This window comes from Pteropus medius, unplaced genomic scaffold (genome assembly GCF_902729225.1).
Source record: "Pteropus medius unplaced genomic scaffold, Ma_sr-lr_union100, whole genome shotgun sequence".
Lineage (NCBI taxonomy): Eukaryota > Metazoa > Chordata > Mammalia > Chiroptera > Pteropodidae > Pteropus > Pteropus medius.
Genome location: NW_024344370.1, coordinates 2,366,210 through 2,379,465, shown reverse-complemented (window position 1 = coordinate 2,379,465; position 13,256 = coordinate 2,366,210). Strand labels below are relative to the sequence as shown.

General features: G+C 35.0%; 1 protein-coding gene across 2 annotated transcripts in view; it reads right to left on the bottom strand.

Moving 5' to 3' along the window:
* NDUFS4 (NADH:ubiquinone oxidoreductase subunit S4) overlaps positions 1–11,924 on the bottom strand; it is an 88,161-nt gene extending 76,237 nt beyond the window's left edge. The window contains exon 1 of one of the 2 annotated variants that reach the window (XM_039869928.1): positions 11,771–11,924. In XM_039869928.1, coding sequence (XP_039725862.1) covers positions 11,771–11,868 — 98 coding nt within the window. In that variant the 5' untranslated portion in view covers positions 11,869–11,924. The remainder of the gene's footprint in view (positions 1–11,770) is intronic. The other variant, XM_039869929.1, reaches the window with a different exon arrangement.
* Positions 11,925–13,256: the final 1,332 nt, after the last annotated feature.

The window sequence follows — 13,256 nt, the reverse complement described above, 5'->3', positions numbered from 1 at the left end:
CCCACTGCTAACTAGGAACTGAAATGGTACGCTGAAGCACACTGATAAGATGGAAGACAAGGCTGCCACCATAGTTATCAGAGATGACAATGAGACGGGGCAAGAGCCTAAAAGGCAACTATAAACAAAAGTCTCTATGTTGAATACTTTAGGCAGTATCAGTGAAGAGAAAATATATGCTCATCCAAATAATGAGATCATCCAGGCCACTAGCTTTATTTGTTACATTCTCAAAGAAAATTCTGTAGGCTGATCTTTGTTTGTTGGGATATTATACACAGTCCTTGGTCAACTACCTGGTACATAGTATGGGAGTATTCTGCTATCCTGAATTCTTTAAAGGCTGAATTGTATGGAAGAAACTATCTCTTCCCTGGAGTACTTCTATTACTATTTACAGATAAGGGAGTTTTAAGATGTCAGTTTCCCAATCCTTTGTCATGGCTTTCAGAATATTGGTGAATAAAGCAAATTCCAGTAAATATGAGTTAATTACAACCCAAAGAATGGGTTAAACTATAATTGTCAATAGACTATCTAAAATGAGATCATTCACTTTCATGAGATGAAATAACATACATAAAGCAACTACTTCAGTGCCCAATTGCTGAATAAACGATACATTAGAATTCTTATGATTAGCATCATCCCCCAAAAATAGGTTACAGAGACTTTTGAGTTTTAAGGAAGCCTGTAATCGACACCTTTGGTACATCATATTCTCTTGGCCCATCTGTCATTTCAGCCACAGCTATAGGAGCTCATCCTCCTGCATCCTACCTCAAGTAAACCTATTATGCCTCAGGGTCTTTAGGAGCACAGGTATAGCGCAAAGCACAGGAGAGTTAACACCTTCATTAACCAAAGGGGAATAAGAACCAGTAGATAAATGTTCAAGCCTTCCATCTTCCAAATGGACATTACTGAAAGGTATTCTGCATGCTTCTTAGGGAGTTCCAGTAGAACTGAACCTCTATGGCTCACAGCAGCAATCTCGATATTGTTTCTTCTTCCTTCCCTATTTCACTCCCAGGCTCCTCACTTCTCATTCCTAAGTCAACTCTCAAATAAATCACCTATACCCACATGCCAATCTAAGACGATGCCTGTCCACAAGATCCTGAGAAATGATCCTTTGCTTGACTACTTCTACCCTACACATTCATCCTCAAAGCAGATGTTCTGAGGACATACCTCCTAGTAAAGTCTGTAGAAATGCAGTCTTTTGGGACTAGAAAAGAAAAAAGAAATACAAGTATTTGTTGAATGAGTGAACACACCTTTATCAAGTAAACTCCTAAAGTTCATTAGGAAAAAAAGTCAGCCTACATAATATATATCAACGTTATTTGTTCCCTAAAGATATCTAAATATAAAGTATTCCTGTTCTTAATTTTTGTTCAGGGAGCTCACCTTTCATTATATCTGACTTCCACGGTTCCTATGATCTACATACATATGATATAGCAGTATAATTAGCATTACAAATAATGACTATATAATAGTAAACCCTTAGTCTGTTTAATCTGACTCAATTGAGTATTTCCAATTTTTTTTTAACTTGGTACCAAAGAAGGGGATTTCCAGTAACCTCCTAGTGATAAAGCTATGAGATATAAGCCTGAAAAAACTTCCATCAGCTATGATTGCTGCCACACAGGAAATAACAATCTGAAGTAGTAGCTGTCAGAGAATGTCAGAGACAAATTAGAAAGAGCCTGGTAGCTTCCTTGCTCTGGTCCCGGAGACTGGTTAGCTGTACTCTTGCTCTTTCCATTGCTTGGTAACATAAACCAATTCCTTCTTGTTGCCTAAGGCAGTCATTTGAGTTTCTAGGTTTCTGTCACTTGTAACTAAAAGATTCGACACAAGAGCTAGTATAAACAAAATATTGTATAAGACCTAAAATTCTCTAGGGAAGGGCTACAAAGTCTGGGATCCATGAATCCTCTAGAAATGTAACACTGATTTTATATATATGAGTGCAACTATTTCTAGAGAGGAGTCACTAAAACTTGCATCAGTGCCTCAAAATAAATCTCTGACTCCCACACCCTTTCAAAGTAGTTAAGATTTATTGGCTGATGGTCTAAACCAGTGACTTGATATATTTTTGTACCCACTTACATGTGCAACAAACATCCATCTTTTATTAAATGCCATGATCTTCAACTGAGGGCATATGTATTTTGAAATCCTTCCTCTGCCCCATTTCTAAGATTCTGGGATGTTAACTACTCCCTTCCTCCCACCACAGTTGAGAATCAATGGTTTAGAATCTGATCGTATGAAGACCTTTTATGAATCATCTTTGAATCTTTTAAATCTATTCAGATGTGCTAAAATGCAAGACATATTAGAATTTAGCTTTAAAAATAATTCATCATAGAATGGCTGGTCCTGTTAAGATGTAGTAAGCATATTCTATCCTGTCTCTCTGACTGAATGCAACCATAAACTCTGGACAAGATGTATGGAAAAGCTATTTGAAGACTCTGAAAAGCAAATGGGCAGATCAGGGAAGATCACCAGAATTCAAAGTACCACTCAACCAGCAATGAATTTACCAGAATTTTTCCCTCCAGTATCCCCTGCATGAACTTAAAGCAGCAGGAAATCCACAAGTAAGCCTTTCTCCAGGAGAAACACTCTGTCTGAAGGAGCTAGAAAGGGGACTAGTAGAAATGGACAAGAGTAGAAATTGCATTTTTTTTTCCCCTCTTTTCTCTGGTCTCTCATGCACCATGCACCAGCCATAGGCAATCCTGTGGCCACATGGAAACCTGCTAGAGTGAAAACTCTGAGGGAAGGAAACCTTCTTTTTCCATTCATTGTGATTCTAAGAAGGTAGGACCAATACCTACTGCTTTTTTTTTGTTTTTTTCTTCTTTCTGTCCTTCCATCCTTTAGTCACCGATGCAAGTCCAATTGTAGGACTGCACTACAGAGCAAGGTAAAAAGAGCCACTGGTTTCTGGATGGAAACTGTAAAGAGAAAACCCCGGGAATTGAGTTTTTCATAACATAATGGAATTAAACTAGAAATCAATAATGGAAAGATAGAGAAATCTCCAAATCCTTGGAAATTAAAACATCTCTAAATAATCCATGCACCAAAGAGGAAGTCTTAAGGGAAATAAGAAAATATTTTGAACCAAATGAAAACAAAATATAACATCTAAATTTGGGGATGAAACTAAAGCAACTCAAAAGAAAACAGATGATGAGGAAACACTTTTAGCTCATTTTATGAGTCCAGTATTACCACAATACCAAATCTATACAAAGACAGTATGAAAAAAGAAAATTACAGACCAATATCCTTCATAAACATGGCTGTAAAAATCCTCAACAAAATCTTAGCAAATTAAATATGGTAATATATAAAAAGAATTAACACAACAAAGTACGGTTTATCCTGAGAATGCAGGGCTGGTTCAATATTTGAAATCAATCAATATAATTCACCATATTAACAATCTGAAGAAAAAAACCACAAGAATCTTATCAACTGATGCAGAAAAGGCACTAGACAAAAGATAACATCCATTCATGATAAAAACTATTAGCAAACTAGGAGAAAACTTCCTCAATCTAATAAAAGGCACTTCTACAAAACAAACAAAAACCTTTACTAACATGATACTTAATGGTCAAAACTTAATACTTTCCCCTAAGACTGTTAAATGGCAAGAATGTTACCAATCTTATTTAATATCCTTCTGGAAACCAAAAAGAAACAAACGGTGTAAAGATTGGAACAGAAGAAATAAATTGCCCTTATTCAAAGACTGCATGATTACCCACTTAAAAATCCCAATCTACAAAATATTTATAGAACATATGAATGTCGCAAGATTGCACAATATAAAGTCAACACAAAAATCAATCCTATTTCTATATACAGTACGATTAGAAACTAAAAATTTTAAACGATGTTATTTACCATGGCTCCCCAAAATGCAGATACTTAGGCATAAATCTAATGAAACAGATATAAGATCTGTATATTCAAAACCATGAAACACTGATGAAAGAAATCAATAAATAATTGAAGAGACATATAGCATATTTATGTACTGTAAGACTCAACATAGTAAAAATGACAACTCTCTTCAAATTAAGCTCTATATTTCAAGCAATACCAATCAAAATCCCACCTGGATTTTTCATAGATATAGATAAGTTGATTCTAAAATTTAGATAGAAAAGCAAAGGAATTAGAACAGCTAAAAAAATTTTGAAAAAGAAGGAAACTGGAAGAATCACAGCTACTGAAGTACAATACACATTTATTGTAAAACTAGAGAAAGCAAGACTGTGTGGTATTGGCCAAGGGATTTACATCAATGGAACAGAACAGAAAATACAAAAATAGACCCAGACAAATGTAGCCAAATGATTGTTGGAAAAGGTGCAAAAGCAATTCAATGGATAGTCTTTACAATAAATGGTGGCGCAAAAAAAAAAAAAAAAAATTTAACGTAAATCTCACACCTTTTATAAAAATTCACTCCAAATGGATCATAGATCTGAATGTAAAACATAACACATCAAAACTTCAAGAATAAAATATAGGAAAAAATCTTCATGGTCTAAGGTTAGGCAAAGAGTACAAAAGTACAACCCATAAAAGAAAAAAAGTGGTAAGCTGAACTTTTATCAAAATTAAAAACTTTTACTCTGTGAAAGGTACTGTTAAAAGAATGGAAAGAAAAAAACGGATTGGGAGAAAATATTTGCAAACCAGATACATGATAAAGGACTTGTATCCAGAATATTTTAAGAACTCTCAAAGTTCAACAATAAGAAAATAATATATAGTTCAAAGAAAGATACTGGCAAAATGGAATACATTCTAAGGACTACCAACAGGTAGTCAAACATTAAGAAATATGGTCATTAAAAAAGAGTAAACAAACTAGACATGGTAAGCCTGAAGCACAAACTTGGGAGGGAGAATGAGTGATGACAAATGTCTTCAATTGTCTAAAGAGCTGATATGTATACAGGGGTCAGGATTTTTGTATATAGAACTAAAAAGAAACATCATTTGCCAATGAGTCTAAAAGTATAGAGGGTTTTCTGGGGCTACCAGATATTAACCATATATTTCTCAACTTCTAGACAATCAAGAAGCAGGAAGTTCTAGAGAATCTTGCATTAAAATAAGGGTCAAACAGGATGATCCTAGAGTTTTCCTCCAACTCAAACATTATGACTATGATCTATAACCTCTAGAGGTAACTTACCAAAGTAAAAGGCCCTGAACATCAAAAAAGATATCCCTTCCTGCCAAAATATCACCTTTCATTGGACAGAAATAATTATAAAGTACTTTAAATTCCAAATTAAAAAAAAAAAACTAACCATCTTAACAAAGTCATATTGAGACATTTAATTCTATCTCATTTGTATTAAAGATATTAAAATTAAATTCAAATTACTAATGTCTAAATCTAATTTCATTAGACTTAAAAGACAAAAGGTATAAAAATAAATTTCATGCAAATTTCTATATTTTTGAAGAAATCCTTTGAAAAAGAAGTGATCTTTTCACATAAAGAGTGGTAGTCCTCAAAAGAGCCAAAACATCTGTATTCACTTTAAAGCTCATCAAGACAGAATGACATTTTTAGGAGAAGCATATGGCTTGCTAAACAGTCATCTAGAACAGAATCTTTTGTCTAGTAAACCCTATTCAAGGTCCATTTACTTATGTATAGAGTGGCTGAATAAAGGAAAGAACATATTTTTAAGTCCTAGAAAATACAAAGAAATAAACTCTTCATCTAGTTTTGTTAAGGATATAGCAAAATATAATACAAAAGGAACCAGATCTTTATTTTGAGACGGTGCTCTCAACATCTGAAACAATTCTAAGAAATCACTAAAACAAAAGAATTCTAGAAAAGCATGAAACTTTCTTAGAGAACTATATCCACCAAAGACAATCTCCCTAAAAAAGGCATTTCCATTTTAAAGGATAAAACACTTTCTTCTTAAAACTTTGAAGGGCAGAGAGTTCAACAGCTGCGCTATATTAAACCTGAGCCCTTCCAAAAGGAAGAACAAGAGTCTCCAGAGAGTGAGTAACATGGCCTGCTTTCTCCAAAATTATCAAAATGCCTGCTTTGCCTCAAAGGAAAGTTTCTCCAAGAAAAAGCCTCTATAAAGTGCATGGGTGAAAAACATAAAACTTAATTTACATTAGGAAAATATGAAAAAATTGAGGGATATTTTGTTTGTTTCTGGAAATCTTCACCCTTGCCCCAAGGAAAAATTCATTTTGAAGTACTTAACAGTCCTACCTTCCCATCAGAATCAACATAAAACTAAGTTTCAACCTAAACTTACTGAACCAATATTTATTGGGGCCAAGGCATCTGAATTTTTATGCACACAACAGGTGATTTTGATGCACAGCAAAGATTTAAAAACCACTGAACTGGCTGGAGCATGATCCATCCCACAAAGAAAAACTTAAGTCTAGTGAGTAAAGGTAGGAAGAAAAGGTCACATTTGAGCAATTAACTGGCTGTAAAGAACCTAAGGTTGTATTCGCCTATCAAAATAATAACAGAGAACAGAAGGAGAATTTGAAATAGAAGTTCTGAATTGCTCTCATGTCATTAAAGGACAAAAGACTTAGAACAGTTTGCTAAAACATCCAAATATTTAGATGAAAATCGTTATGAAGAAAGTGGCCACTGCTTAATTCAGGTACAATAAAAGTTCCATCAGAATGCTGGACACTGAAAACTAAAAAAGAAAAGTTATATTAAGAGCTCACGTATTATATGTAATTATCTATCAACCTTAAAAAATACCAAAGCTTTATTTACAACAAAGTATATTTCAGCCATCATCAGAGTTTTATAACCCTACTTTATTTTATATAAAATTCTAATAGGTTTACTTACTTGGTGTTCAAACTCATGGTAAATGAAAAGGGGTAGGGAAACTGCTAAAGGGAAGCAGACCAGTCAAGGAAGGATACAAAAACACTATTAAATAGCAGACACAAGAACTCAGAAAGCATAAGACACACCTGATAGTTTTTAAAGGCGGCAGAATACAATAACTTTTTCCTAATGATCACTGGAGTTAAGAAAACAAAAAAATATGTTCACTATACCTTGTTAATGCATACATTACATGTATCTTTTTTAAGAGGGTAAGAAAGTATATAAAAAAAAAATCAAGTCAGTTATAGAAAGTCTCTCACCAAAAATTATTATGAAATTTAGGGAAGAAATCCTTACTAAAAAACAAACAAGCAAACAAAAACTCTAATTTCTCAATTGGAGAGACTCTCACTGTACAAAAGGACCAGTGGAGTGAAAGTAAAGAGCATTATATAGTCTCTCAAATAAAGAACATGACCTACTAAAAGGAAAAGAAAAAAGATACTGAGATTTTAATTTACTATCAGACACTATTTCTCACTGCAAAAGTCAACATATTCCTTTAGACTGCTAAATCAGACTGTCCCTAGTAATGTACTGGCAGGCATACCTCGGAGATGCTGCAGGTTCCATTCCAGACCACCACAATAAAGAGAGCTATAATCTTTTTTTTCTGGTAGAGGGCCTTGCCTTAAATTTGTAAAAACAACACATCTGTGAAGCACGATAAAGCCACACGCAATAAAACAAGGTACGCCAGTAAACTGAAAAAATCTGTTTCTTCACCTGTATTTGTTTCCTCATCTGAAAAAATGAAGAGACTAGGAACACCTGAATTCACAGGATTGCTATGAGAAATACATAAGACAATGTAGATAAAGTCCTTGGCACAGTGGCCAATACACAGTAAGTGAGAAATAAATATTAGCATTATTATTAATTTGTGCTCAGAATAAAAGCCATAAAAATGATTCTCAACTTTCACCAAGGGATATTATTTGTAGAAGCTTTTCCATTTAAAATTGTTTTATTCTGTATTAACCCCATACCAAAACAAAGACTTCTTCCAACATATATTACACAAGAATAGGTTGCTCCCGCTTTCTCCATTAAGCTCCATGTATTACTAACTTTTAAAAACTTCATGTAAAGTAGCTTGCAGAGAACAAGTCTCATGATCACATTTAGTCACTATTATTCCAAAAAAGCTCTCATGTTCCATGAGTACCCTTTCCCAAATAAATTCATTTCCACCTCTTTTAATCTGAATACAGTAGTCAGGAGACTTGTCAAGAAAATGTATGAGTATTAAAAAAAAAAAAAAATCAATTTATAAGACAACTTTAATCCAGAGGCAGTTTTAGGTGAATATCCTAAACTCAAACTATTGCAAATAATTAGGAAAGAGTATGTGTTGTAGATATTTATGTAGGTTAGTGTCTACTTGGCTTTCACTGATCTGGCTATTACTAGAAATACTGCTTATGGCTTTCTGCTTTTCCTTACAATCACACATCTTTAAAAATGTATTTACTCATCTATGTAAGCATTTACTTGTTATGTGTGAGCCATTGCACTAAGTGCCATGAAGTACACAAAAATAAAATTTTTTTCCATCCATCCAAAAGCAAGTGACCTCACTCCTGATATAGCAGTCTAGGTGCTAATACCTAGTCATTTGCAAATGTGTATGTGTAAAAAAGTCAGCATAGGTTGCTATACTGAGGTAACCAACAACCCAAACACCTTTGTGACTTACAGCAAAGGTTTATTTCTTAGTCTCTTCATATTTTATACAACCTACAAGAATCAGCTTCTGCTTTGCTCCATGTTATCTACATTCCAGGATCTATACTAAAAGAAAAGACCTGATCCAGTATGTGCCCATCCCACAGCAGAGGGAAAGGGCCATGAAAAAGCATGGGACAGCTCTTAAAGTTTCTGCTTGACAATACTTACCATATCCAGTTAAAACATTTGACTGGCCAATCGGGTAGTGATTTATGATCCTCTAACTGGGAATGGAAGCAAATATTTTAAACAATAATTCCATCTATCACATATCTATCACCAAGACTAATGAAAAGAAAAATATTCAGGCTATTCAAACCAATAATAAAATTAACATTTATTCAGGTAAGGTTTACTTACCTAAATGTGTGCCAGATACTATTCTAATATTTATTAGTATTAAAATATTTAATTCTCCTAAGGAGAATTCATCAAAGATGACTGTTACTGATGAAAAAGACCAACTAATTATGTTTTTTTTTAATGAGGAAAATAAGCCACACAATAAAACCTTTCAGAAGATATTTTAAAAACATTTCAAGTGCACAAAACTTGGCTTTGATATGTTCCAAAGATAGCAAAAGTAGCTGCCCTACAGAGAAGAATTTGTTTATCCCAGCTTATCTCAAGTAGAAGCCAATCTATTGGTTTTAAATGCCCTAAATGTTTCTCAAATTTGAGCTGAGACAGTTTCTCATCAAGGTTTAATAAACACAGAACTCTTTGTCAACCGTAGGGCCTCTTACTTATTGGAGGTTCCTGCAGACTGATAATTTCATACTGGCTTACCTAATGCTGAAAAAGGAAATAGAGCAACAGAATAGAGCAAGACTGGAGTACAAAATAGGCCTCAAAAAAAGGTCCCACCTACTCAGTTCCCACTAAAGTCATTAACATCTGCTGCAGACCCTGAGCTATGTTTGAGGTACACACCAGACTCGGTCCATACTGAGAAGTGGTGAAACTGGGCTAGGTGAGTATAAGTGAATAGGTTTAAAGAAAACCACCACCACAAAAAAAACCACTGCATCAAATGTCCTGAGTCCTAAGTGCTGCTATTTTAAAATAGAATGACATTTTATCTGGCTTTCATATGAATATCCTAAATAGTTAAATTAACCCTGGAAAATCCCTTAGGAAAGTCATGGAAAGTAAGGATAAATGTAGGCCATTTATCAGGTTTTCCCTCCTCTTCAGTCCTGGGAAATTAGAAGCACACAGAAACTGAGACTCTAGAGCATGAGCTAAGTATCTAGTTCAGCTGAACAGTCTACGCTGTTTAAATATTTTTTTCTCTTATGTGTACATGTTGTTGGATTTCTAGTTTTTTATTTTTTTACTGATATATTATAGTTAAGTTCATTTAAATTAATGTAGCCGTTAACTGCTTCTTTCCTTCTGATAGTTCCTTTTCTCCAATACTTAATTTTTTTCACTACTCCCCTCCTTAGCAAGTGCCTTACTGATTGAACCCTCTCATTTTACTCAAGTGATCTGAAATGTTACATCATTTACAAATGTTTTCTAAATATTACAATAAAATGCTTTTTAGATGTAGATTTCCCCATTAATTAGTTCTTTTTGCACACTCAACCTTTTCAGATCCTCATTATTCTAAAATCTTAAGAGGAAAAGAGTACTTCAAGGAAAACCGAGGAATAGATAAGGGAGATTTCCCTTAAAGAGAGGTAAACAGCATAAGCTCTTCCAGAAAAAAAGTGGTACAGAAAGCAAAGCAAATGTGTCATTTGACTTGTGTTTAAATTTGTTTTCCTTGGCTTTTAAGTTTTTTAAAGTGTAAAACGAAAGTCATGATTTTAAATTTTATTTTCAAATCTCTTCTAACACACCTGTAAACAGAAAATTCTTTAAATCTGAATAAGTAGTACTAATTATAATCAAAGTTTCCAAAATGTAATATCTTAACTACTTTAACTGCTGACAAAATGGCTGTGACTTATATACAGCCATGTTTTGATTAGCCATGCACCAGTGGACACTTCAAATCTGTTTTCAGTTCTAGGGCAACTGTGAATACATTATTATTTGGGAATGCAAAATTAATCTCCATAATATCTAGAACGAGAACTAACCTGAGCCACTTCTATTCAAGCCCGAAGTCAACCAATGGAGTATTTTACCTTAAAGAAATAATTTTTATTCTTTAATTTTCCATTCCTACCCCATTCACATAGTCCATCCAGTCTTCCCATTTTTATTCTAAGTATTTAGTGTCGTCTCAAAAGCACGCATTAGACACTAAATATAAACCCTGGTTTATATTTATAAACAAACAAGCTGTGAAAATAGCGATAAAACATAATCATTCGCAGAGAAAAATGCTTGTGTGTGTGTGCTGTCGTGTTAGTACTATTAATAAAGTCGGGAAAATAGGGAAATAGAGGATCAGATGATACAGTTGAAAAAATCACCATCACAAAAATGCTTCAAGGCAAAACAATAACAACAAAAATTTCTGAATTATTGTGAGGCTTTAATAAAATTCTGGGTGGGAAACCTCCCAGCATTACCACCAGCCTTTAAAAAATTAATTTCCAATATTACTCGCAGTGATATTTTTACTAACATTGAATTCTAACCAAGTTTTCCTCCCAAGCAGACTGATGAATAAAACGATCTTTCTGTCCAAAAACCTAATCAACTACTACTTAAGCAAAGACGAATTTATCCCACAAGTAAGGGCTGGAGTGACGGGCAAACAGGTGCAAAATTGAGGGGTGCGGTTAGTGGGGCGAAAAACCTGTGAGACTCCTCCCCTTCTCTGGGGGCTAGGTAGGGCTCGGCTCGCCGCCCCAGATACAACCCCACCCCACAGACCCTCTCCCACAGCAACTGTGCAAAGCTTCCAAGGAACCAGAGGTCGTCCACCTCCCACCTCTCCGCATTCACACCCGACTCGCCTGGCCAGCGCCCCTAGATCGCCGCTAGTTCGCCCGCCCTCTCCCGAGAAAAGGGTCAACAGAGGCCTTCTACGGGACCCAGCCAGCAGAGACCTCCGCCAAAGTGAAGAGACCCGAAAAGCTCGAAGAAGAAACCTTGCAATAGCGTTACCTGGTCGGAACCCTGGAAACGGAAATGGCAGCTACAGACGCTGCCCTTCTCCCCAACAACGCTTGCCTCAGCGCCACTGACATTGAGACCGCCGCCATCTTGCCGCAGGCAAACACCAGGACGGATCACCGCAAGGGACAAACTTTCTTCGTTTTCAAGCTGGTGTAACTGCAACGTAATGGATTTGGGGGTGGGGGAGAGTTGTTTATTTTATGCTTATTTGGGCTTTTGTTAAATATTGGAGTTTAGAAAAGAGGTGAAAGGTTTGGGTGAAAGAGATAAGTAGGAAAGCGGATAGGAGAAAAATGCAGAACTGCATTAAATGTAAATACTACCCCTTAAAGTGTAATCTTTGTTTCTTGTTAGGGTTAGTTATTTACTCGTTATTTAATGAAAAGACAAAAAAAAAAGCAAAACTTTAAAATTTAAACACCTGCAACTCATAATTTTTTTCAAAGGACTCAATATTTAAGGCTGAGCCCAATGGAAGAGCCAGAGGCTCTCTGGGTTCTTGAGAACCTAAAGTAGTACTTTTCCAAAGTGTTGCCAGATTCAGTTTGCAAGCCCTCAGGAAAGGGCTGTATTCTGTTTGATGTTCTGTAGTTATAATGATCATTTTTTCCAAACGGAAACTCCGGACACATGGCCTGCAAACGATTATTTTTTCGATGCGTGGATTTATATGAAAAAACTAATGGAACATAATATTTCATATCACTGTTTTTCCTATAATTCCTGAATATGTAATCATAATCCAGACACCAAGAATATTATTAATGCTCCATACATATAAAACAAAAATTATCTTCAAGACAAGTGTTGGAACATGTTTGTATTGTGGGCTACTGACTTTAAGATTAACTGTGGATTATATAAAATAAAAAGCAGGTAGGTTTGTGGGGTTTGTTTTCAAAGAGATTTTTAAAAGAGAAATGGCTGCTTTTAAAATTAAGCGCATTAAAACATAACCTTTATTAAAAGAATAGGATTAACAGGAGGATGAGGAATGACTCAATTCTGCATTATGACCAAATAAAAAAAAGCTTAAGGAAAATGAGGAAAGAAGATTGAGCACGATAGTACCTAACACCAAAGAGAAAGAATATGCACAGAAAGATGAAGAAAGGCAAGGGAGTGATCTCGAAATTTTCTTGAAAACTTTATTTTGAAATAATTATAGATTTAACAGTAAGTTACAAAAATAGTACAGCGAGGTGTCATGTACTCTTCACCCAGTTTCTCCCATTGAGTACATCTTTAATAACTCCAGTACAATATCAAAGCCAGGAACTTGACGTTGATATAAAGTGTTTGTATAGTCCTATGTCATTCTAGCTCATGTGTCAATTCATGAAACCACTACCACGATAAAGATAAAGTTTTATTCCATCACTGCAGAGATCTCCTCAGTGCTAACCCTTTCATGGTAACACCCACTCCCCTAACCTGTGGCCACCACTACTCTGTTTCCGTGTTTATAATTTTG